The following is a 24863-nucleotide window of genomic DNA, read 5'->3' as shown; positions in this document are numbered from 1 at the left end:
TTGGGTGAATTTTGGCCCATTCCTCCTGACAGAGCTGGTGTAACTGAGTCAGGTTTCTAGGCCTCCTTGCTCGCACACGCTTTTCAGTTCTGCCCACAAATGTTCTATAGGATTGAGGTCAGGGCTTTGTGATGGCCACTCCAATACCTTGACTTTGTTGTCCTTAAGCCATTTTGCCACAACTTTGGAAGTATGCTTGGGGTCATTGTCCATTTGGAAGACCCATTTGCGAACAAGCTTTAACTTCCTGACTGATGTCTTGAGATGTAGCTTCAATATATCCACATAATTTTCCTTCCTCATGATGCCATCTATTTTGTGAAGTGCACCAGTCCCTCCTGCAGCAAAGCACCCCCACAGCATGATGTTGCCACACCCGTGCTACACGGTTGGGATGGTGTTCTTCGGCTTGCAAGCGACCCCCTTTTTCCTCCAAACATAACGATGGTCATTATGGCCAAAGAGTTCTATTTTTGTTTCATCAGACCAGAGGACATTTCTCCAAAAAGTACGATCTCTGTCCACATGTGCAGTTGCAAACCGTAGTCTGGCTTTTTTATGGCGGTTTTGGAGCAGTGGCTTCTTCCTTGCTGAGCGGCCTTTCAGGTTATGTCGATATAGGACTCGTTTTAATGTGGATATAGATACTTTTGTACCTGTTTCCTCCAGCAACTTCACAAGGTCCTTTGCTGTTGTTCTGAGATTGATTTGCACTTTTCGCACCAAAGTACGTTCATCTCTAGGAGACAAACGTGTCTCCTTCCTGAGCGGTATGCCGGCTGCGTGGTCCCATGGTGTTTATACTTGCGTACTATTGTTTGTACAGATGAGCGTGGTACCTTCAGGCTTTTGGAAATTGCTCCCAAGGATGAACCAGACTTGTGGTGGTCTACAATTTTTTTTCTGAGGGCTTGGATGATTTATTTTGATTTTCCTATGATATCAAGCAAAGATGCCTTGAAATACATCCACAGGTACACCTCCAATTGACTCAAATGATGTCAATTAGCCTATCAGAAGCTTCTAAAGCCATGACATCATTTTCTGGAATTTTCCAAGCTGTTTAAAGGCACAGTCAACTTAGTGTATGTAAACGTCTGACCCACTGGAATTGTAATACAGTGAATTATAAGTGAAATAATATGTCTGTAAACAATTGTTGGAAAAATAACTTGTGTCATGCACAAAGTAGATGTCCTAACCGACTTGCCAAAACTATAGTTTGTTAACAAGACATTTGTGGAGCGGTTGGAAAACAAGTTTTAATGACTCCAACCTAAGTGTATGTAAACTTCCAACTTTAACTGTATGTATGTACATTTGTTATTTGTTATTTTATCAGCTGTTTAGCTGTTTAGCTGCAAAAGCAGCAGCTACTCTTCCTGGTGTCCACACAAAACATGAAACATAACATGATACAGAACATTAATAGACAAGAACAGCTCAAGGACAGAACTACATAAAAAAATGTTTTAAAGGCACACGTAGCCTACATAAGAATACATACACACAATCTATCTAGGTCAAATAGGGGAGAGGCGTTTTGCCGTGAGGTGTTGCTTTATCTGTTTTTTGAAAGCAGGTTTGCTGTTTATTTGAGCAATATGAGATGGAACGGAGTTCCATGCAATAATGGCTCTATATAATACTGTACGCTTTCTTGAATTTGTTATGGATTTGAGGACTGTGAAAAGACCCCTGGTGGCATGTCTGGTGGGGTAAGTGTGTATGTCAGAGCTGTGTGTAAGTTGACTATGCAAACAATTTGGGATTTTCAACACATAAATGTTTCTTATAAAAGAAGAAGTGATGCAGTCAGTCTCTCCTCAACTCTTAGCCAAGAGAAACTGGCATGCGTAGTATTTATATCAGCCCTCTGATAACAATGAAGAGCGAGACGTGCCATTCTGTTTTGGGCCAGCTGCACCTTAACTAGGTCTTTCCTTGCAGCACTGGACCACACAACTGGACAATAATCAAGATTAGACAAAACTAGAGCCTGCAGAACTTGCTTTTTGGAGTGTGGTGTCAAAAAGCAGAGCATTTCTTTATTACGGACAGACCTCTCCCCATCTTTACAACCATTGATTCTATATGTTTTGACCATGATAGTTTACAATCTAAGGTAACGCCAAGTAATTTAGTCTCCTCAACTTGTTCAACAGCCACACCATTCATTACCAGATTCAGCTGAGGTCTAGAACTTAGGGAATGTTTTGTACCAAATACAATGCTCTTAGTTTTAGAGATGTTCAGGACCAGTTTATTAGTGGCCACCCATTCCAAAACAGACTGCAACTCTTTGGTCATTCGGTGTGGTTGCTGATATGGTTGAATTATCAGCATACATGGACACACATGCTTTGTTTAATTCCAGTGGCAGGTCATTGGTAAAAATAGAAAAGAGTAGAGGGCCTAGAGCGCTGCCCTGTGGTACACCAAACTTTACATGTTTGACATTAGAGAAGCTTCCATTAAAGAAAACTATTTGAGTCCTATTAGATAGATAGCTCTGAAAAGCCATAACAAATACGTTTTTTCAACAACATTTTATAGTCAATAATATCAAAGGCTGCACTGAAATCTAACAGTACAGCTCCCACAATCTTCTTATAATCAATTTCTTTCAACCAATCATCAGTCATTTGTGTCAGTGCAGTACATGTTGAGTGCCCTTCCCTATAAGTATGCTGAAAGTCTGTTGTTAATTTGTTTACAGAGAAATAGTTTGCTAAGAGCTGGTAGCAAGCTTATAGGTCTACTGAAGAGAACAAGTAAAGGCCGCTTTACCATTCTTGGGTAGCGGAATTACTTTGGCTTCCCTCCAGGCCTGAGGACAAAGACTTTCCTCTAGGCTCAGATTAAAGATATGACAGATAGGAGTGGCTATAGAGTCAGCTACCATCCTCAGTAGCTTTCCATCTAAGTTGTCAATGCCAGGAGGTTTGTCATTATTGATCGATAACAATAATTTTTCCACCGCTCCCACACTAACTTTACAAAATTCAAACTTGCATTGCTTTTCTTTCATTATTTCTTTTTTTACATTTTTAAAAAACATTTTTAGTCATTTATCAGACGCTCTTATCCAGAGCGACTTACAGTTAGTGAGTGCATAATTTTTTTTTATTTTTCATACTGCCCCCCCCCGGGAATCGAACCCACAACCCTGCCGTTGCAAACGCCATGCTCTACCAACTGAGCTACGTCCCTGCCGGCCATTCCCTCCCCTACCCTGGACGACGCTGGGCCAATTGTGCGCCACCCCATGGGTCTCCCGGTCGCGGCCGACTACAATGGCTCACTGTTCATTGTTGGCATTTCCTGTCAAAGTTTGCCCACTTTGCCAATGAAGTAATCTTTAAAATAATTGGCAACATCAAATGGTTTTGTGATGAATAAGCCATCTGATTCGATGAAAGATGGAGTTGAATTTGTCTTTCTACCCATAATTTCATTTAAAGTAGTGTTTTTCCATCATTCTTTATATCATTTATCTTGGCTTCATAATACAGTTTCTTCTTCTTTTTGTTGAGTTTAGTCACATAATTTCTCAATTTGCAGTAAGTCAGCCAGTCAGATGTGCAGCCAGACTTATTAGCCACTCATTTTGCCCCATCTCTTTCAACCATACAGTTTTTCAATTCCTCATCAATCCATGGAGCCTTAACAGTTCTAACAGTCAGTTTCCTAACAGGTGCATGTTTATCAATAATCGGAAGAAGCAATTTCATAAATTCATCAAGTGCAGCGTCTGGATGCTCCTTATTAATCACATCAGACCAACAAATATTTTTCACTTCATCCACATATGAGTCACAGCAAAATCTTATACACTATTTTAGGCCCAGCTGTTGGAACTTTGGCTTTCCTGGATATAGCCACTATATTGTGATCGCTGCTTCCAATGGGTACGGATACAGCTTTAGAACAAAGTTCTACAGTATTAGTAAAAATGTGATACATGTGGATGATCTTGTTCCTGTAGTGTTTGTAAACACCCTGGTAGGTTGATCATTAACCTGAACCAGATTACAGGCACTGGTTACAGTAAGAAGCTTCCTCTTGAGCGGACAGCTTGATGAAAACCAGTCAATATTCAGGTCCCCAAGAAAGTAGTCCTCTCTGTTTACATCACATACACTATCATGCATTTCACACATATTATTTAAATACTGACTGTTCACACTTGGTGGCCTATAGCAACACCCCAAAAGAAAAGGCTTTAGATGTGGCAAGTGAACCTGCAACCACAACACTTCAATAACACTTGACATAAGATCTTCTCTAAGCATTACAGGGATATGGCTCTGAATATATATATATATATACAGCAACACCTCCCAAATAAGCATTTCTGTCTCTTCTATAGATGTTATATTCTTGCATTGCTACTGCTGTATCATCAAATGAATTATCTAAGTGAGTCTCAGAAATGGCTAATATATGAATGTTATCTGATGTTAGCAAGTTATTGATTTCATTAACCTTATTTCTAAGGCTACATATATTAATATGGGCTATTTTCAGCCCTTTCCTGGGTAGTTTATCAGAGATAGACTTAATACTGGAAAGAGCAAACAAAGCAAGAGAAAAAAATATACATTCAGCAGTCCATTAATCAATTGGTGTGTGTGTGTGCTGCGGGTTTGAAGCTACAAACCCATAGGCTTGGCTCTCTCATCCCTTCCAGGTTTCTGGGAGGGAGGGTGGACAATGAGCCTGTCATAGCGGATGTAAGCAATGTCCCCACGCGCTCTGGCAGCTTTCATGGCTGGGATAAGTTCTTTCCTCTTCTGGTGCACAGCTTCAGGATAGTCCCTGTTGAGAAAGATATACGTTCCTCTCAAGTTCTTGGCTCTTTCCAGAACAGCTACCTTGTCCTTGAACCTCAGGAACTTGACCACTATCGGCCTGGGCCTGTCACCTGGGCCGGTGGTGGGTTTTCCAGTCCTGTGGGTGCGCTCCACCTCAATCTTCCTGTGGTCCATCCTCAATTTCTCAGAGATCATTTCCCTCACTTTGTCCTCAGACTCCGTCCAGGTCTCTTGTGGAGATTCTGCAATTCCGTCCACAACCATGTTGTTACGCCTTGATTGTCCCTCGAGATAGTCTGATTTATCCATAATTGTTATCATGGATTCACAGACAGAACTGATGTCCTCTCTCAATGACTTACAGATTGCTGTAATCTTGCCGTTCTCGTGTTTCAACTCATCGAGCTGACCCTGGGAGAACTGCAAACTGTTCTTTAGGTCCTGGACCTCTCTGGTCAGGTCGTCCATTATTTTATTAGTCGAATCCACCAGTATTTGGACAAAGCACTTGAAGCTATTTTCTTGTTGTTGTAACAACTGCTTGTAGAATTAGTTTTGTTCATTTAAAAGATCCTTCACGTGTGATAGAGAGACACCACTGTCCTCGACAACGGTGCTCCCGCCGGCTTTGGTCTTTGTCATGGTAGTTAGCAACGTAGGTTACGCTGTTACTCCTCGCAGTTCCAGACAGGGCAGGTCACAGGGAAGATTGAAAACAACAAACAGTAGGGATCTAGACATCCACAAACCCGGAACAATACGCGGTCCCAGCCACAATGGCTAACCGCGTCGCGGGCTGTGTTCAAGCCCTCAAGAAAACCCTGCTAGCTTGATATGCTGCTAGCTAGCACCTAGGCTAGCTGCAACGCCAAATAGCTCCTCAGACCCATCCTTGGTCAGCAGGATCACTGGACATAGACTAGCAATCCCAGCAACTGATGGCAACTGTATCGCAGGATCCAAACTAAAAAGTTAGCTAGCTACAAAGAACTTTCCAAAACATTTTCAATACAATAAACTTTTCAAAACAACAAATCCGAGCTCTTCCTCATTCCGCGTTCAACAGGAAGTGACGTATATTTGTGGAATAAAATATATGGGGGATTGGAAGTGATGCAGACAATTACATTGATGGAAGTTACAATCTATCTGCAATATTAAAGCTGATCACAAAAAAATAAATAGAAGAACAGCTCCATCCCTCGTCCCCAACTACCCCAGTCCCACCCTCGCTTTCCATCCCAGGAAAAAAAAAAAATGCAACAAATAAAATAATTTTAATATAAGGTGCATAGGCCTACATCATGTTTATCTTAGAATGATTGATAGATGGTTACCAGATGTTGTTGAAGAAATATGTAACATGGACTATAATAAGTGAGATATTTTCTGTGTCCATCATTCGGATAGTAAGATGCAACCCACGTGCAGATTGCTATGTTGAATCCGGTACCGTATCTATTAAATACTTTATATCAACTCTCCAACTAAGTATTAGAGTATATTCTTGCATCCTGAATCCTTGATACCACAGAACTCATCATAACAGGTCTGGAGTCCAAATTTGAGATTTTTGGTTCAAACCGCTGTGTCTTTGTGAGACACGGTGTGGGTGAACGGATGATCTTTTTTTTTTTTTTTTTTCACCTTTATTTAACCAGGTAAACCAGTTGAGAACAAGTTCTCATTTACAACTGCGACCTGGCCAAGATAAAGCAAAGCAGTGCGATAAAAACAACAACACAGAGTTACATATGGGGTAAAACAAAACAAAGTCAAAAATACAACAGAAATACATATAATATACAGTGTGTGCAAATTTAGCAAGTTATGGAGGTAAGGCAATAAAATAGGCTAAAGTGCAAAATAATTACAATTAGTATTAACACTGGAATGATAGATGTGCAAGAGATGATGTGCAAATAGAGATACTGGGGTACAAATGAGCAAAATAAATAACAATATAGGGATGAGGTAGTTGGGCGGGTTAATTTCAGATGGGCTGTGTACAGGTGCAGTGATCGGTAAGGTGCTCTGACAACTCTGACAACTGATGCTTAAAGTTAGTGAGGGAAATAAGTGTCTCCAGCTTCAGAGATTTTTGCAATTTGTTCCAGTCATTGGCAGCAGAGAACTGGAAGGAATTGCGGCCAAAGGAGGTGTTGGCTTTGGGGATGACCAGTGAGATATACCCGCTGGAGCGCAGACTACGGGTGGGTGTTGCTATGGTGACCAATGAGCTAAGATAAGGCGGGGATTTGCCTAGCAGTGATTTATAGATGGCCTGGAGCCAGTGGGTTTGGCGACGAATATGTAGTGAGGACCAGCCAACAAGAGCGTACAGGTCACAGTGGTGGGTATTATATGGGGCTTTGGAGACAAAACGGATGGCACTGTGATAGACTACATCCAATTTGCTGAGTAGAGTGTTGGAGGCTATTTTGTAAATGACATCGCCGAAGTCAAGGATCGGTAGGATAGTCAGTTTTACGAGGGCATGTTTGGCAGCATGAGTGAAGGAGGCTTTGTTGCGAAATAGGAAACCGATTCTAGATTTAACTTTGGATTGGAGATTCTTAATGTGAGTCTGGAAGGAGAGTTTACAGTCTAACCAGACACCTAGATATTTGTAGTTGTCCACATACTCTAGGTCAGACCCGTCGAGAGTAGTGATTCTAGTCGGGTGGGCGGGTGCAAGCAGCGTTCGGTTGAAGAGCATGCATTTAGTTTTACTAGTGTTCAAGAGCAGTTGGAGGCTACTGAAGGAGTGTTGTATGGAATTGAAGCTCGTTTGGAGGTTTGTTAACACAGTGTCCAATGAAGGGCCAGATGTATACAAAATGGTGTCGTCTGCGTAGAGGTGGATCTGAGAGTCACCAGCAGCAAGAGCGACGTCATTGATATACACAGAGAAAAGAGTCGGCCCAAGAATTGAACCCTGTGGCACCCCCATAGAGACTGCCATAGGTCCAGACAACAGGCCCTCCGATTTGACACATTGAACTCTATCTGAGAAGTAGTTGGTGAACCAGGCGAGGCAGTCATTTGAGAAACCAAGGCTATTTAGTCTGCCAATAAGAATGCGGTGGTTGACAGAGTCGAAAGCCTTGGCCAGGTCAATGAAAACGGCTGCACAGTACTGTCTATTATCGATCGCGGTTATAATATCGTTTAGGACCTTGAGCGTGGCTGAAGTGCACCCATGACCAGCTCGGAAACCGGATTGCATAGCGGAGAAGGTACGGTGGGATTCGAAATGGTCGGTGATCTGTTTGTTGACTTGGCTTTCAAAAACTTTTGAAAGGCAGGGCAGGATGGATATGGGTCTGTAACAGTTTGGATCTCCGCATGTGTAGTTCCCACCATAAACCATGGAGGATGAGGTGTTATGGTGTTGGGGTGCTTTGCTGGTGACACTGTCTGTGATTTATGTAGAATTCAAAGCACACTTAACCAGCATGACTACCACAGCATTCTGCAGCGATACGCCATCCCATCTGGTTTGGGCTTAGTGGGACTATCATTTGTTTTTCAACAGGACAATGACCCAACACACCTCCAGGCTGTGTAAGGGCTGTTTTACCAAGAAGGAGAGTGATGGAGTGCTGCATCAGATTCCCTGGCCTCCACAATCCCCCGACCTCAATGGTTTGGGATGAGTCGGACCGCAGAGTGAAGGAAAAGCAGCCAACAAGTGCTCAGCATATGTGGGAACTCCTTCAATACTGTTGTAAAAGCATTCCAGGTGAAGCTGGTTGAGAGAATGCCAAGAGTGTGCAAAGCTGTCATGAAGGCAAAGGCTGGCTATTTGAAGTATAAAATATATAATATATGTTGATTTGTTTAACACTTTTTTGGTTACTACATGATCCCATTATTCATAGTTTTGATGTTTTCACCATTATTCTACAATGTCAAAAATCGTAAAAATAAAGAAAAACCCTTGAATGAGTAGGTGTGTCCAAACGTTTGACTGGCATTGTGTGTGTGTATATATACAGTTGAAGTCGGAAGTTTACATACACTTAGGTTGGAGTCATTAAAACTAGTTTTTCAACCACTCAACACATTTCTTGTTAACAAACTATAGTTTTGGCAAGTCGGTTAGTGCATGACACAAGTAATTTTTCCTACAATTGTTTACAGATAGATTATTTCACTTATAATTCACTGTATCACAATTCCAGTGGGTCAGAAGTTTACATACACTAAGTTGACTGTGCCTTTAAACAGCTTGGAAAATTCCAGAAAATGATGTCATGGCTTTAGAAGCTTCTGATAGGCTAATTGACATCATTTGAGTCAATTGGAGGTGTACCTGTAGATGTATTTCAAGGCCTACCTTCAAACTCAGTGCCTCTTTGCTTGACATCATGGGAAAATCAAAAGAAATCAGCCAAGACCATGGGAACACGCAGTTGTCATACCGCTCAGGAAGGAGACGCGTTCTGTCTCCTAGAGATGAACGTACTTTGGTGCGAAAAGTGCAAATCAATCCCAGAACAACAGCAAAGGACCTTGTGAAGATGCTGGAGGAAACGGGTACAAAAGTATCTATATCCACAGTAAAACGAGTCCTACATCGACATAACCTGAAAGGCCGCTCAGCAAGGAAGAAGCCACTGCTCCAAAACCGGCATAAAAAAGCCAGACTACGGTTTTGCACATGGGGACAAAGATTATTCTTTTTGGAGAAATGTCCTCTGGTCTGATGAAACAAACCTATAACTGTTTGGCCATAATGACCATCGTTATGTTTGCAGGAAAAGGGGGAAGGCTTGCAAGCCGAAGAACACCATCCCAACCGTGAAGCACGGGAGTGGCAGCATCATGCTGTGGGGGTGTTTTGCTGCAGGAGGGACTGGTGCACTTCATGGCATCATGAGGAAGGAAAATTATGTGGATATATTGAAGCAACATCTCAAGACATCAGTCAGGAAGTTAAAGCTTGATCGCAAATGGGTCTTCCAAATGGACAATGACCCCAAGCATACTTCCAAAGTTGTGGCAAAATGGCTTAAGGACAACAAAGTCAAGGTATTGGAGTGGCCATCACAAAGCCCTGACCTCAATCTTATAGAAAATTTGTGGGCAGAACTGAAAAAGCGTGTGCGAGCAAGGAGGCCTACAAACCTGACTCCGTTACACCATCTCTGTCAAGAGGAATGGGCCAAAATTCACCCAACTTATTGTAGGAAGCTTGTGGGAGGCTACCTGAAATGTTTGACCCAAGTTAAACAATTTAAAGGCAATGCTATCAAATACTAATTGAGTGTATGTAAACTTCTGACCCACTGGGAATGTGATGAAAGAAATAAAGGCTTAAATAAATCATTCTCTCTACTATTATTCTGACATTTCACATTCTTAAAATAAAGTGGTGATCCTAACTGACCTAAAACAGGGGATTTTTACCAGGATTAAATGTCAGGAATTGTGAAAAACTGAGTTTAAATGTATTTGGCTAAGGTGTATGTAAACTTCCGACTTCAACTGTATATACAGTGGGGAGAACAAGTATTTGATACACTGCCGATTTTGCAGGTTTTCCTACTTACAAAGCATGTAGAGGTCTGTAGTTTTTATCATAGGTACACTTCAACTGTCCAGAAAATCACATTGTATGATTTTTAAGTAATTAATTTGCATTTTATTGCATGACATAAGTATTTGATCACCTACCAACCAGTAAGAATTCCGGCTCTCACAGACCTGTTAGTTTTTCTTTAAGAAGCCCTCCTGTTCTCCACACATTACCTGTATTAACTGCACCTGTTTGAACTCGTTACCTGTATAAAAGACACCTGTCCACACACTCAATCAAACAGACTCCAACCTCTCTACAATGGCCAAAACCAGAGAGCTGTGTAAGGACATCAGGGATAAAATTGTAGACCTGCACAAGGCTGGGATGGGCTACAGGACAATAGGCAAGCAGCTTGGTGAGAAGGCAACAACTGTTGGCGCAATTATTAGAAAATAGAAGAAGTTCAAGATGACGGTCAATCACCCTCGGTCTGGGGCTCCATGCAAGATCTCACCTCGTGGGGCATCAATGATCATGAGGAAGGTGAGGGATCAGCCCAGAACTACACGGCAGGACCTGGTCAATGACCTGAAGAGAGCTGGGACCACAGTCTCAAAGAAAACCATTAGTAACACACTACGCCGTCATGGATTAAAATCCTGCAGTGCACGCAAGGTCCCCCTGCTCAAGCCAGCGCATGTCCAGGCCCGTCTGAAGTTTGCCAATGACCATCTGGATGATCCAGAGGAGGAATGGGAGAAGGTCATGTGGTCTGATGAGACAAAAATATAGCTTTTTGGTCAAAACTCCACTCGCCGTGTTTGGAGGAAGAAGAAGGATGAGTACAACCCCAAGAACACCATCCCAACCGTGAAGCATGGAGGTGGAAACATCATTCTTTGGGGATGCTTTTCTGCAAAGGGGACAGGACGACTGCACCGTTTTGAGGGAAGGATGGATGGGGCCATGTACCGGCCATGTATCTTGGCCAACAACCTCCTTCCCTCAGTAAGGGCATTGCAGATGGGTCGTGGCTGGGTCTTCCAGCATGACAACGACCCGAAACACACAGCCAGGGCAACTAAGGAGTGGCTCCGTAAGAAGCATCTCAAGGTCCTGGAGTGGCCTAGCCAGTCTCCAGACCTGAACCCAATAGAAAATCTTTGGAGGGAGCTGAAAGTCCGTATTGCCCAGCGACAGCCCCGAAACCTGAAGGATCTGGAGATGGTCTGTATGGAGGAGTGGGCCAAAATCCCTGCTGCAGTGTGTGCAAACCTGGTCAAGACCTACAGGAAACGTATAATCTCTGTAATTGCAAACAAAGGTTTCTGTACCAAATATTAAGTTCTGCTTTTCTGATGTATCAAATACTTATGTCATGCAATAAAATGCAAATTAATTACTTAAAAATCATACATTGTGATTTTCTGGATTTTTGTTTTAGATTCGGTCTCTCACAGTTGGAGTGTACCTTTGATAAAAATTACAGACCTCTGCATGCTTTGTAAGTAGGTATAACCTGCAAAATCGGCAGTGTATCAAATGCTTGTTCTCCCCACTGTATACAGTGGGGGGAAAAAGTATTTAGTCAGCCACCAATTGTGCAAGTTCTCCCACTTAAAAAGATGAGAGAGGCCTGTAATTTTCATCATAGGTACACGTCAACTATGACAGACAAAATGAGATTTTTTTTCTTCAGAAAATCACATTGTATGATTTTTTATGAATTTATTTGCAAATTATGGTGGAAAATAAGTATTTGGTCAATAACAAAAGTTTCTCAATACTTTGTTATATACCCTTTGTTGGCAATGACACAGGTCAAACGTTTTCTGTAAGTCTTCACAAGGTTTTCACACACTGTTGCTGGTATTTTGTCCCATTCCTCCATGCAGATCTCCTCTAGAGCAGTGATGTTTTGGGGCTGTCGCTGGGCAACACAGACTTTCAACTCCCTCCAAAGATTTTCTATGGGGTTGAGATCTGGAGACTGGCTAGGCCACTCCAGGACCTTGAAATGCTTCTTACGAAGCCACTCCTTCGTTGCCCGGGCGGTGTGTTTGGGATCATCGTCATGCTGAAAGACCCAGCCACGTTTCATCTTCAATGCCCTTGCTGATGGAAGGAGGTTTTCACTCAAAATCTCACGATACATGGCCCCATTCATTCTTTCCTTTACACGGATGAGTCGTCCTGGTCCCTTTGCAGCCCCAAAGCATGATGTTTCCACCCCCATGCTTCACAGTAGGTATGGTGTTCTTTGGATGCAACTCAGCATTCTTTGTCCTCCAAACAAGACGAGTTGAGTTTTTACCAAAAAGTTCTATTTTGGTTTCATCTGACCATATGACATTCTCCCAATCCTCTTCTGGATCATCCAAATGCACTCTAGCAAACTTCAGACGGGCCTGGACATGTACTGGCTTAAGCAGGGGGACACGTCTGGCACTGCAGGATTTGAGTCCCTGGCGGCGTAGTGTGTTACTGATGGTAGGCTTTGTTACTTTGGTCCCAGCTCTCTGCAGGTCATTCACAAGGTCCCCCCGTGTGGTTCTGTGATTTTTGCTCACCGTTCTTGTGATCATTTTGACCCCACGGGGTGAGATCTTGCGTGGAGCCCCAGATCGAGGGAGATTATCAGTGGTCTTGTATGTCTTCCATTTCCTAATAATTGCTCCCACAGTTGATTTCTTCAAACCAAGCTGCTTACCTATTGCAGATTCAGTCTTCCCAGCCTGGTGCAGGTCTACAATTTTGTTTCTGGTGTCCTTTGACAGCTCTTTGGTCTTGGCCATAGTGGAGTTTGGAGTGTGACTGTTTGAGGTTGTGGACAGGTGTCTTTTATACTGATAACAAGTTCAAACAGGTGCCATTAATACAGGTAACGAGTGGAGGACAGAGGAGCCTCTTAAAGAAGAAGTTACAGGTCTGTGAGAGCCAGAAATCTTGCTTGTTTGTAGGTGACCAAATACTTATTTTCCACCATAATTTGCAAATAAATTCATTAAAAATCCTACAATGTGATTTTCTGGCATTTTTTTTCTCAATTTGTCTGTCATAGTTGACGTGTACCTATGATGAAAATTACAGGCCTCTCATCTTTTTAAGTGGGAGAACTTGCACAATTGGTGGCTGACTAAATACTTTTTTCCCCCACTGTATATACAGTGAGGGAAAAAAGTATTTGATCACCTGCTGATTTTGTACGTTTGCCCACTGACAAAGAAATGATCAGTCTATAATTGTAATGGTAGGTTTATTTGAACAGTGAGAGACAGAATAACAACAACAAAATCCACAAAAACGCATGTCAAAAATGTTATAAATTGATTTGCATTTGAATGAGGGAAATAAGTATTTGACCCCCTCTCAATCAGAAAGATTTCTGGCTCCCAGGTGTCTTTTATACAGGTAACGAGCTGAGATTAGGCGCACACTCTTAAAGGGATTGCTCCTAATCTCAGTTTGTTACCTGTATAAAAGACACCTGTCCACAGAAGCAATCAATCAATCAGATTCCAAACACTCCACCATGGCCAAGACCAAAGAGCTCTCCAAGGATGTCAGGGACAAGATTGTAGACCTACACAAGGCTGGAAAGGGCTACAAGACCATCGCCAAGCAGCTTGGTGAGAAGGTGACAACAGTTGGTGCGATTATTCGCAAATGGAAGAAACACAAAATAACTCAGTCAGTCTCCCTCGGCCTGGGGCTCCATGCAATATCTCACCTCGTGGAGTTGCAATGATCATGAGAACGGTGAAAAATCAGCCCAGAACTACACAGGAGTATCTTGTCAATGATCTCAAGGCAGCTGGGACCATAGTCACCAAGAAAACAATTGGTAACACACTACGCTGTGAAGGACTGAAATCCTGCAGCGCCCGCAAGGTCCCCCTGCTCAAGAAAGCACATATACAGGCCCATCTGAAGTTTACCAATGAACATCTGAATGATTCAGAGGAGAACTGGGTGAAAGTGTTGTGGTCAGATGAGACCAAAATCGAGCTCTTTGGCATCAACTCAACTCACCGTGTTTGGAGGAGGAGGAATGCTGCCTATGAAGAACACCATCCCCACCGTCAAACATGGAGGTGGAAACATTATGCTTTGGGGTTGTTTTTCTGCTAAGGGGACAGATCAACTTCACCGCATCAAAGGGACGATGGACGGGGCCATGTACCGTCAAATCTTGGGTGAGAACCTCCTTCCTCAGCCAGGGCATTGGAAATTGGTCGTGGATGGGTATTCCAGCATGACAATGACCCAAAACACACGGCCAAGGCAACAAAGGAGTGGCTCAAGAAGAAGCACATTAAGGTCCTGGAGTGGCCTAGCCAGTCTCCAGACCTTAATCCCATAGAAAATCTGTGGAGGGAGCTGAAGGTTCAAGTTGCCAAACGTCAGGCTCGAAACCTTAATGACTTGGAGAAGATCTGCAAAGAGGAGTGGGACAAAATCCCTCCTGAGATGTGTTTAAACCTGGTGGCCAACTACAAGAAATGTCTGACCTCTGTGATTGCCAACAAGGGTTTTGCCACCAAGTACTAAGTCATGTTTTGCAGAGGGGTCAAATACTTTTTTCCCTCATTAAAATGCAAATCATTTTATAAATTTTTTGACATGCGTTATTCTGGATTTTTTTTATGTTATTCTGTCTCTCACTGTTCAAATAAACCTACCATTAAAATTATAGGCTGATCATGTTTTGTCAGTGGGCAAACGTACAAAATATATGTGCATTCGGAAAGTATTCAGACCCCTTCACTTTTTCCACATTTTGTTACGTTACAGCCTCATACTAAAATGTATTTAATTGTTTTTTTCCCCTCATCAATCTACACACAATACCCCATAATGACAAAGCAAAAACAGGTTTGCTAATTTATAAACTATTCACCCCCCCAAAGTAAATACTATGTAGAGCCACCTTTTGCAGCAGTTACAGCTGCAAGTCTCTTGGGGTATGTCTCTATAAGCTTGGCACATCTAGCCACTGGGATTTTTGCCCATTATTCAAGGCAAAACTGCTCCAGCTCCTTCAAGTTGGATGGGTTCCGCTGGTGTACAGCAATCTTTAAGTCATACCACAGATTCTCAATTGGATTGAGGTCTGGGCTTTGACTAGGCCATTCCAAGACATTTAAATGTTTCCCCTTAAACCACTCAAGTGTTGCTTTAGCAGTATGCTTAGGGTCATTGTCCTGCTGGAAGGTGAGCCTCCGTCCCAGTCTCAAATCTCTGGAAGACTGAAACAGGTTTCCCTCAAGAATTTCCCGTTATTTAGCGTCATCCATCATTCCTTCAGTTCTGACCAGTTTCCCAGTCCCTGCCGATGAAAAACATTGTGGTGTTCTCGGGGTGATGAGAGGTGTTGGGTTTGCGCCAGACATAGCGTTTTCGTTGATGGACAAAAAGCTAAATTTTAGTCTCATCTGACCAGAGTACCTTCTTCCAAATGTTTGGGGAGTCTCCCACATGGCTTAAAGTGGTCCCATGGACAGATACTCCAATCTCCGCTGTGGAGCTTTGCAGCTCCTTCAGGGTTATCTTTGGTCTCTTTGTTGTTTCTCTGATTAATGCCCTCCTTGCCTGGTCTGTGAGTTTTGGTGGGCGGCCCTCTCTTGGCAGGTTTGTTGTGGTGCCATATTATTTCAATTTTTTTATATTGGATTTAATGGTGCTCCGTGGGATGTTCAAAGTTTCAGATATTTTTTTATAACCCAACCCTGATCTGTACTTCTCCACAACTTTGTCCCTGACCTGTTTGGAGAGCTTCTTGGTCTTCATGGTGCCGCTTGCTTGGTGGTGCCCCTTGTTTAGTGGTGTTGCAGAATCTGGGGCCTTTCAGAACAGGTGTATATATACTGAGATCAAGTGACAGATCATGTGACACTTAGATTGCACACAGGTGTACTTTATTTAACTAATTATTTGACTTCTGAAGGTAATTGGTTGCACCAGATCTTATTTAGGGGCTTCATAGCAAAGGGGGTGAATACATATGCACGCACCACTTTTCCGTTATTTATTTTTTAGAATGTTTTGAAACAAGTTATGTTTTTCATTTCACTTCACCAATTTGGACTATTTTGTCCATTACATGAAATCCAAATAAAAATCAATTTAAATTACAGGTTATAATGCAACAAAATAATAGGAAATAGGAAAAACGCCATGGGGGATGAATACTTTTGCAAGGCACTGTAAGCATTAAGATAAATGGAACAGGCTGGTTCTTCTGGGATTCAATATATTTCATTTTCCCCCTGATTTATTATGTGGAGAGAAGGTGATGAAAACTACTGCTGTTCTTCCCCAGACCCTCTCTCCACCATCTCTCCTCCCTCTCTCCCCCTTCTATTCCTCTTTCTCTCACTTTCTCCTCCCTGGTAATTAGACTCCCTCGTTCCTCCCTCTCATTTCCCTCTTCTCCTTCCTTCTCTCCTCCCCCTTTCCTCCCTCTCTCCCCTCTAATTGCTCTCTCCTCCCTCTTTTCCCTCTCCCTCTTTTCTCCCCGGTCTCATTTCTCTCTCCTCCTTCTTTGCTCCCTCTCTTCCCTCTGTAGGTTGATTTGTTGGTACTCAGGACATCTGTCCTCTCTGCCGCAGAGACTACCTTCCTGTTCAATAAATCACACAGTCTTTCTAGCCCTCACAAAGGAACTGCTCATTTGATATAATGTTCTGTTTGATAAAAGTAATTGCAGCAACTGAATCAGCTGGAGGAGAGGAGGATGGGGAGGATAGGAGGAAGAGGATTTTGTGTGTGTGTGTGTGATTGTGTGTGCGTGCACACATGGACAGACATCTGTCTTCTCATGATGAACAGGGGCTGGCCAGGTGTTAATGATGCTGGGTCAGGGGTCAGGGAGCAGAGCAATGTGATGCCCCATTAACTGTAAATAGATCTGCCATAGATCACATCTGACTGAGCGGAGGAGTTGATCATTTTGGACCATCTGTATGTCCACATGATAGCATGGAGAAGAGTATACTGTATACTGAATAGATCAGACAGGATCACGTGTCTATTTCTCAACAATAATATGACTGTAATCCTCTAATCTCTACAGTGTTTCAACAGAGAGTTGACCTGTCCTTTGTGTTGTTCCTGTGTTTGTCCACCCTGGTGTGATCATCATCATATGCTGCATGTTCATCTGTAACCCAGTCACACTACCTTGCTGGGCTCTGCTCTTTCCCAGTGCTGGGCTCTGTTTAAACATGCATCAACATTCCACTACCGTCCCCACTCTCCGGTTCAGTGCACACATTGTTGCTCTAGCCCTGCACGAACACATCTGATTCAACCACTCAACTCATCTTCTAGCCCTTTAATCATGTGTGCTTGTGTAGGGCTGGAATAAAACTGTTTTGAGAAACTCTGACCCCCCCAGGTTTGGCTGCAGCAGGCAGAAAGCAGGAGGTGGGTTCTGGCTTGTCTTAAAGGGGAAACCAGTGTGTAACTGGGCTCTCAGATATGTGCTCTGTTCACAGTAGCATCATGGCCTAGTTTACACACATTCATCAAAGTTGCTGTTTAAAAGACTGTTTCCTTTCTAGTGTTACATTGCTAGTACACTGGGAATACACCATGTGAGTGTTTTGGTGTGTGTATGACGTTGACCATCCTACTGATTAGCGTATAGATCATGACAGCTACAAAAGGGGGTTTCATTTGTGGGTTTTGCCTGGTGCATTTACTCACACAAGGCTGTTCTGCCAGTTATGCAAATTATGAATTAATTTACATTATGTTGGAATGAGGAAATGGTTCTAGTCCGCAGAGCATCAGAGCAGCTGTGGTGTCCCACTATTCACAGTAGTACACAGTCTGGCAGACACACCATATGTGTGTGTGTGTGAGTGTGAATGTGTGTGTGTTGCTCTCAGTGTAGTTCATCAGCAATGTTCAGTTGATTACCCATTTATATATCTAATCTCTCTCTCTTTCTCTCCCTTGCTCTTTTTCCCCCTCTCTCTGACTCTCTTTCCTTCTCTCTTTCCCTCTCTGCCTCTCCATCTCTATATCCCTCTCTTACTTAGTCAAGTGCGAGTGTTTTTTGGGGGGGGGGTAGCTTGTTCCACCATTGGAGAGCCAGGACAGAGACAAGCTTGGACTGGGCTGAGCGGGAGCCTGACCTTTCTAGTCATGACATTTTGTCAGGTCTCGAGGAGAGAGAGAAGAGCCCTGGGTTTACTCCCTCAGACTACTGGAGTGGCAGTGCAAGATCACACTACTGCAGAGTACTGAACATTACTGTACATGTCACAATGTCAGAGCGACAGAGAGAGGCTTAAGTAGTTTACACACTATCAGGCTGACCTGATCCGTTATGGTCTAGCCCTGAGTTGTGTCCCAAATGACTATGTAGTGCAGTATAAAGGGAATAGGGTGCCATTTGGGATGCAACCCTGGTCTTGTCCTGTTGTGCTGTTCTGTTATCACTGTGACTTGGTGTAGGCACACAGGGTGCAGACACAATCATCGACCAATCTGTGAGACTTGCTGATCTTTGAGCGATTCGTCTAATTCTTTTCCAGACGGTTTGCTGCTGCATGGCTGCTGTACTCATTCTCTGCTGCACCAATGGAAGAACTGAAAGTCCACCAGCTTTAATTTTTTATTTAGGATGACATGGAAACCAAAACAACACAGTAGCATGTGCTGTCTGCTTATGCTGGTGTACTCTGATGCTGGATACAGCAGAATAGCCTGGGCCTTCACAATGGGATGCCTCTTAGTATGGAGCAGCTGTGTATTTATGAACCTGTTTTGTCATCTTATATTATTGATCTTGGTGTAATGCAAGGACATTCCTCCTCTTTCTCCTTACCTCTGTTCATTCTCACCAACAGCTGAAAATAGAAAATCACTTCTATAATTTTTTTACCCGATTTACTGTCCACTGTTTAGACTGGAAACCTACTGAAGATTAAGTCTCTAGTCCAACCTACTGCCATCACCATGGTGACCAAGAGTCTCTCTCTGGTTCGTCATCCTGTCAAGATGCAGTCAGGCGAAAGGAACTGATCAGGATGTTAAGTGTAACAGAGATTAATGGTCAGGAGGTTAATACACATAGGGGTAGAGACTGAGTCTGAGAGGGGAGATGGAGAGAGGGAGAGGTTGTAGTGAGAGAAAATGAGTGGTACTGTAGAGTTAAATTGAAATGTGTATAATTTCTGTCACTGCCCATACGGAATGTGGTTGTTGTTGTTTTTCGCGTAGCATATTATGTTAAGCTAAGCTACCATCCGTACTAACACTGAGCCTATATCTATATGTAGCCTGTTGCTTCTAGAAATCCTTAACAGATACTATATTCTTAGATGGTGGAGGAGGTACATTGTTATGTGTAACCAGACAGTATGTTTCCAATATACATTCTGCTCATTCTTAATGCAGCTACTCACACAGAGACATCTGGCGCCTGGGTGATTGTGGGACCTAATCAAGAATCTGATTTGAAGATGGATTTTAAACCAGAAAGAGATTGTAAATGAAAGTGTTATTCTTCTAATAGAAACAATGGCACTGCTATGCATACTAAACATTTCAAGTTAAAAAGTCGTTATTTTTTTCTGTCTTTCATCCAACCAGCAGATCGTGATCATTTGAAGATACCCCATCACATTTTGGACTGTGCAAGTTGTTATTTTCATCTTCAAGGTTTTGTTGATGATTATACTCCCTGTGTCCTCGTTCTCTCCTCTCTGCTCTCTGCTCTCTCCTCTCTGTTCTCTCCTCTCTGTTCTCTCCTCTCTGCTCTCCTCTCTGCTCTCTCCTCTCTCTGTTCTCTCCTCTCTCCTCTCTGTTCTCTCCTCTCTGTTCTCTCCTCTCTGTTCTCTCCTCTCTGCTCTCCTCTCTGCTCTCTCCTCTCTCCTCTCTGTTCTCTCCTCTCTCCTCTCTGTTCTCTCCTCTCTGCTCTCTCCTCTCTGTTCTCTCCTCTCTGCTCTCTCCTCTCTGTTCTCTCCTCTCTGCTGTCCTCTCTGCTCTCTCCTCTCTGTTCTCTACTCTCTGCTCTCTCCTCTCTCCTCTCTCCTCTCTGCTCTCTCCTCTCTGTTCTCTCCTCTCTGCTCTCTCCTCTCTGTTCTCTCCTCTCTGCTCTCTCCTCTCTGCTCTCTCCTCTCTGTTCTCTCCTCTCTGCTGTCCTCTCTGCTCTCTCCTCTCTGCTCTCTCCTCTCTACTCTCTGCTCTCTCCTCTCTGTTCTCTCCTCTCTGCTCTCTCCGCTCTGTTCTCTCCTCTCTCCTCTCTGTTCTCTCCCCTCTCTGCTCTCTCCTCTCTGTTCTCTCCTCTCTGCTGTCCTCTCTTCTCTCTCCTCTCTGTTCTCTGTTCTCTACTCTCTGCTCTCTGCTCTCTCCTCTCTGTTCTCTCCTCTCTGCTCTCTCCTCTCTGCTCTCTGTTCTCTCCTCTCTGTTCTCTCCTCTCTGCTCTCTCCTCTCTGTTCTCTCCTCTCTGCTCTCTCCTCTCTGCTCTCTCCTCTCTGTTCTCTGCTCTCTGCTCTCTCCTCTCTGTTCTCTCCTCTCTGCTGTCCTCTCTCCTCTCTGTTCTCTGTTCTCTACTCTCTGCTCTCTGCTCTCTCCTCTCTGTTCTCTCCTCTCTGCTCTCTCCTCTCTGCTCTCTGTTCTCTCCTCTCTGTTCTCTCCTCTCTGCTGTCCTCTCTGCTCTCTCCTCTCTGTTCTCTCCTCTCTGCTCTCTCCTCTCTGTTCTCTGCTCTCTGCTCTCTCCTCTCTGTTCTCTCCTCTCTGCTGTCCTCTCTGCTCTCTCCTCTCTGTTCTCTCCTCTCTGCTGTCCTCTCTCCTCTCTGTTCTCTGTTCTCTACTCTCTGCTCTCTGCTCTCTCCTCTCTGTTCTCTCCTCTCTGCTCTCTCCTCTCTGCTCTCTGTTCTCTCCTCTCTGTTCTCTCCTCTCTGCTGTCCTCTCTGCTCTCTCCTCTCTGTTCTCTCCTCTCTGCTCTCTCCTCTCTGTTCTCTGCTCTCTGCTCTCTCCTCTCTGTTCTCTCCTCTCTGCTGTCCTCTCTGCTCTCTCCTCTCTGTTCTCTCCTCTCTGCTCTCTCCTCTCTGCTCTCTCCTCTCTGCTCTCTGCTCTCTGTTCTCTCCTCTCTGTTCTCTCCTCTCTGCTGTCCTCTCTGCTCTCTCCTCTCTGTTCTCTCCTCTCTGCTCTCTCCTCTCTGTTCTCTCCTCTCTGTTCTCTCCTCTCTGCTGTCCTCTCTGCTCTCTCCTCTCTGTTCTCTCCTCTCTCCTCTCTGCTCTCTACTCTCTGCTCTCTCCTCTCTGTTCTCTCCTCTCTGCTGTCCTCTCTGCTCTCTCCTCTCTGCTGTCCTCTCTGTTCTCTCCTCTCTGTTCTCTCCTCTCTGTTCTCTCCTCTCTGCTCTCTCCTCTCTGATCTCTCCTCTCTGTTCTCTCCTCTCTGCTGTCCTGTCTGCGCTCTCCTCTCTGAGGCCTCTCTGTTCTCTCCTCTCTGCTCTCTCCTCTCTGCTCTCTCCTCTCTGCTCTCTCCTCTCGGTTCTCTCCTCTCTGCTCTCTCCTTTCGGTTCTCTCCTCTCTGCTCTCTCCTCTCTGCTGTCCTCTCACTGGCTTCTAGGAGCGCCCTAATTCCTTTTTTATGTCCCAAATGGCACCCACAGGGCTCTGGTCAAACGTAGTGCACTATATAGGGAATAGGGTGATATTTTGGACACCTCCCTGGAGTTTAGAATGCAGACATTCAGCTCTACTGCTGTACAGTACATCTTGTTAGCGCTCCTTGCCTCATACTGTACCTAGGTTTCTGAATCTGCTGAGTCTTTGATAACCCTCGTTCTTCTTACATATAGTTTAAACAAACTCTCAAGCTAAATGTGTACAAGGATACGTGTTTACATTTTATGTAATTGAGTTCTTAGCATTGATTATGCTGTAGCATGGTTGAGCCAGTTGAAGTGGTTAAAGTGGTGTGTATAATGGCTGGTATAATTACTCTAACAGCCTGACTGGCTGTGTGAGAGAGAAGCTGAAAGCTTCTAAGGCTGCTTTTAGACAGGCATCCCAATTCTGATATTTTTTCCACTAATTGTTCTTTTGACCAATCACATCAGATCTTTTTCAGAGCTGATCTGATTGGTCAAAATACCAATTAGTGAAAAAAAGATCAGAATTAGGCTGTCTGTCTAAACGCAGCCTAAGTGGCTAATTTGTGTCCATGTCTACATCCCAAATGTCACTGTATTCCCTATTTAGTGCACTACTTTTGACCAGAGACTTTTGACCAGAGCACTAAATAGGGAATAGGGGGACGTATCCCATGTCATCTATACCTCTCCTCCTCTCCTCTCTGAGTACAATGGCTGCAGATTACTAGGATGTGAAACTGTAATTAGTCTGCTGCTTGCTGTCTGTGAATGGAGGGATGCAGTGATGAATGGACAGGGGGATGGAGAGGTAGGAGAGAGAGATTAGGTTCAGCCCAGACTGCAGGGCTCTTTGTCTCTCCTCTATGTCTCTCTATACCATGGCCTGCCAATGCATGGCCTGCCAATGCATTTGCAGTAAAAATGTTGAGTTTGTTTGCTCAACCCACAATGTAATGGAGAAGCTAGTTCTTAGTCAGAATCCTGGTTCTCTGGTGTAGATGAGAAAGTAAACAAACATGATTGATCTGGTCCTGTTTTTCATAATACCTCAGACATTATTCTAACTTCAACTGCACACAGTCTGCTCTGAAAATCCATTCCTCTCATTAAAAAGGACGTTTTTGTCAAGATGTTAAATTCCACAGGAATACTTTCCCTGGGCCCTTCACTCTAGTACCAGACAGGTATTCTCACACTAAGCTCACTAAGTCATTGGTGCCTTTTATAACAGAACAATTACTACTGGATCTGAGTTCTACCAAAATAGAATGAGGGGTAAATAAATGGAAAGGAATATTCACTTTAGACAAAGCAGAGTAGAGAGGAAAATAGAGGGGAGGGATGAGGAGGGGAGGGAGGAGGAGAAATGAGGAGAGGAGGGAGGAGGAGAGGAGGGAGGAGGAGAGAGGAGGGATGAGGAGAGGAGGGATGAGGAGAGGAGGGAGGAGAGATGAGGAGAGGAGGGATGAGGAGAGGAGGGAGGAGAGATGAGGAGAGGAGGGGAGAGGAGAGGAGGGATGAGGAGAGGAGGGATGAGGAGGAGAGGAGGGAGAGGGAGGAGGAGAGGGAAGGCAGAGGAGAGGAGGGAGGAGGGAGGAGGAGAGGGAAGGCAGAGGAGAGGAGAGAGGAGGAGAGGAGACGAGAGAGAAGAGAAGAAAAGAGGGCAGAGACAGGAGATGGTGGGGTAGGAATAGTAGAGGAAAGGAGAGAGGACCCGTGCAGTCTGTTGGACCCAGGTAGTCTGTTCAATGTGCAACAGTGTGAACACGGTCTATATTTAGCAAGGGGTTGTTACTGTAAGCTGTCTGAACAGCTTGGCCATTGAACCACATCAGATTGCTTATTACCCTCCCCCTCTCTCTCACACTCTTTCTCTTTCACACTCTTTCGCGTTCTCTCTCTTTCACTAGATCTGCTATTAGTTCTTGCCTTATTTCTTGCAGGCTCTGTCCTGTCAGTCCCAGTGATGTTACCTGGAGAGTTTCTGACCCTATTTTCTGCATTTCCGCCTCCATGCCCACCAGTCAAGATGCAGCCTCTGTACCGTGTGTTCTCTGTATGTACCACACACTACTAGAGGTGGCCAATGAATTGCCTGTTGAGCTTCAACAATATAAATATTGATTGTTGGGTGATCGGTATGCCCCTTCTCCTCCACTTTCTAACCAACAAGGGATTTTACATTACAACTCCAATACCCTTTGTATTTCAGAGCCTTTTATGATACAATCACAGTCTCTTAGAGGAAAAGGCCTCTCTCTTACTGAACTGGCAATCATGCCTGTTAATCTCATACCCCCTCTCTCTTGTCTCTCCCCCTCCATCCCTTCCCTCCCCTCCCTCTCACCCCTCCCTCTCCCTCTCCTCTCCAGCTGGTGGGGGGTGAGTTTGACCTGGAGCAGAACTTCATCATAGCGGCAGCGGAGAGCCTTGGCTGTATGGTAGAGCTGTTGGAGCACTGTGATGTGACCTGCCAGGCTGAGGTGTGGTCCATGTTCACAGCCATCCTCAGGAAGAGTGTCCGTAACCTCCAGAACAGCACTGAGGTGGGCCTCATAGAGCAGGTGCTGCTGAAGATGAGCTCCGTTGACGACATGATCGCAGGTAAAGGAACATATGCAAGCAAGTATGTACGCAAGCACACGCAAGCAGGCACACACACACACGCACACTGAAAACATAGTCCGTAGAGCTTGTTCCATGGCCAGGTGCCTACAGTAAGCCTGCAGTACAGTACCCACTGCAGAGTGCTGGGTGGATGGATGTGGATTAAGTTAATATTTTAAGCATATTGAAATTCCTCTGGCTTAAAGGATAGGAAAGATTGAAAAGAGAAAATGTCATTAGTCACAGTGTGTTTTATAATGAGACTGAATGGCAGTTTAGAGGAAAATTACATTTC

General features: G+C 44.0%; 1 protein-coding gene across 4 annotated transcripts in view; it reads left to right on the top strand.

Moving 5' to 3' along the window:
- LOC121565588 (neurobeachin-like) overlaps positions 1-24863 on the top strand; it is a 300567-nt gene that overhangs the window by 48235 nt on the left and 227469 nt on the right. For all 4 annotated transcript variants that reach the window (XM_045213661.1, XM_045213660.1, XM_045213658.1 and 1 more), the window contains exon 2: positions 24334-24565. In XM_045213661.1, the coding sequence (XP_045069596.1) occupies positions 24334-24565 (232 nt within the window). The remainder of the gene's footprint in view (positions 1-24333; positions 24566-24863) is intronic.

This window comes from Coregonus clupeaformis, chromosome 5 (genome assembly GCF_020615455.1).
Source record: "Coregonus clupeaformis isolate EN_2021a chromosome 5, ASM2061545v1, whole genome shotgun sequence".
NCBI classification, from domain to species: domain Eukaryota; kingdom Metazoa; phylum Chordata; class Actinopteri; order Salmoniformes; family Salmonidae; genus Coregonus; species Coregonus clupeaformis.
This window is presented reverse-complemented; position numbering and strand designations above follow the sequence as displayed.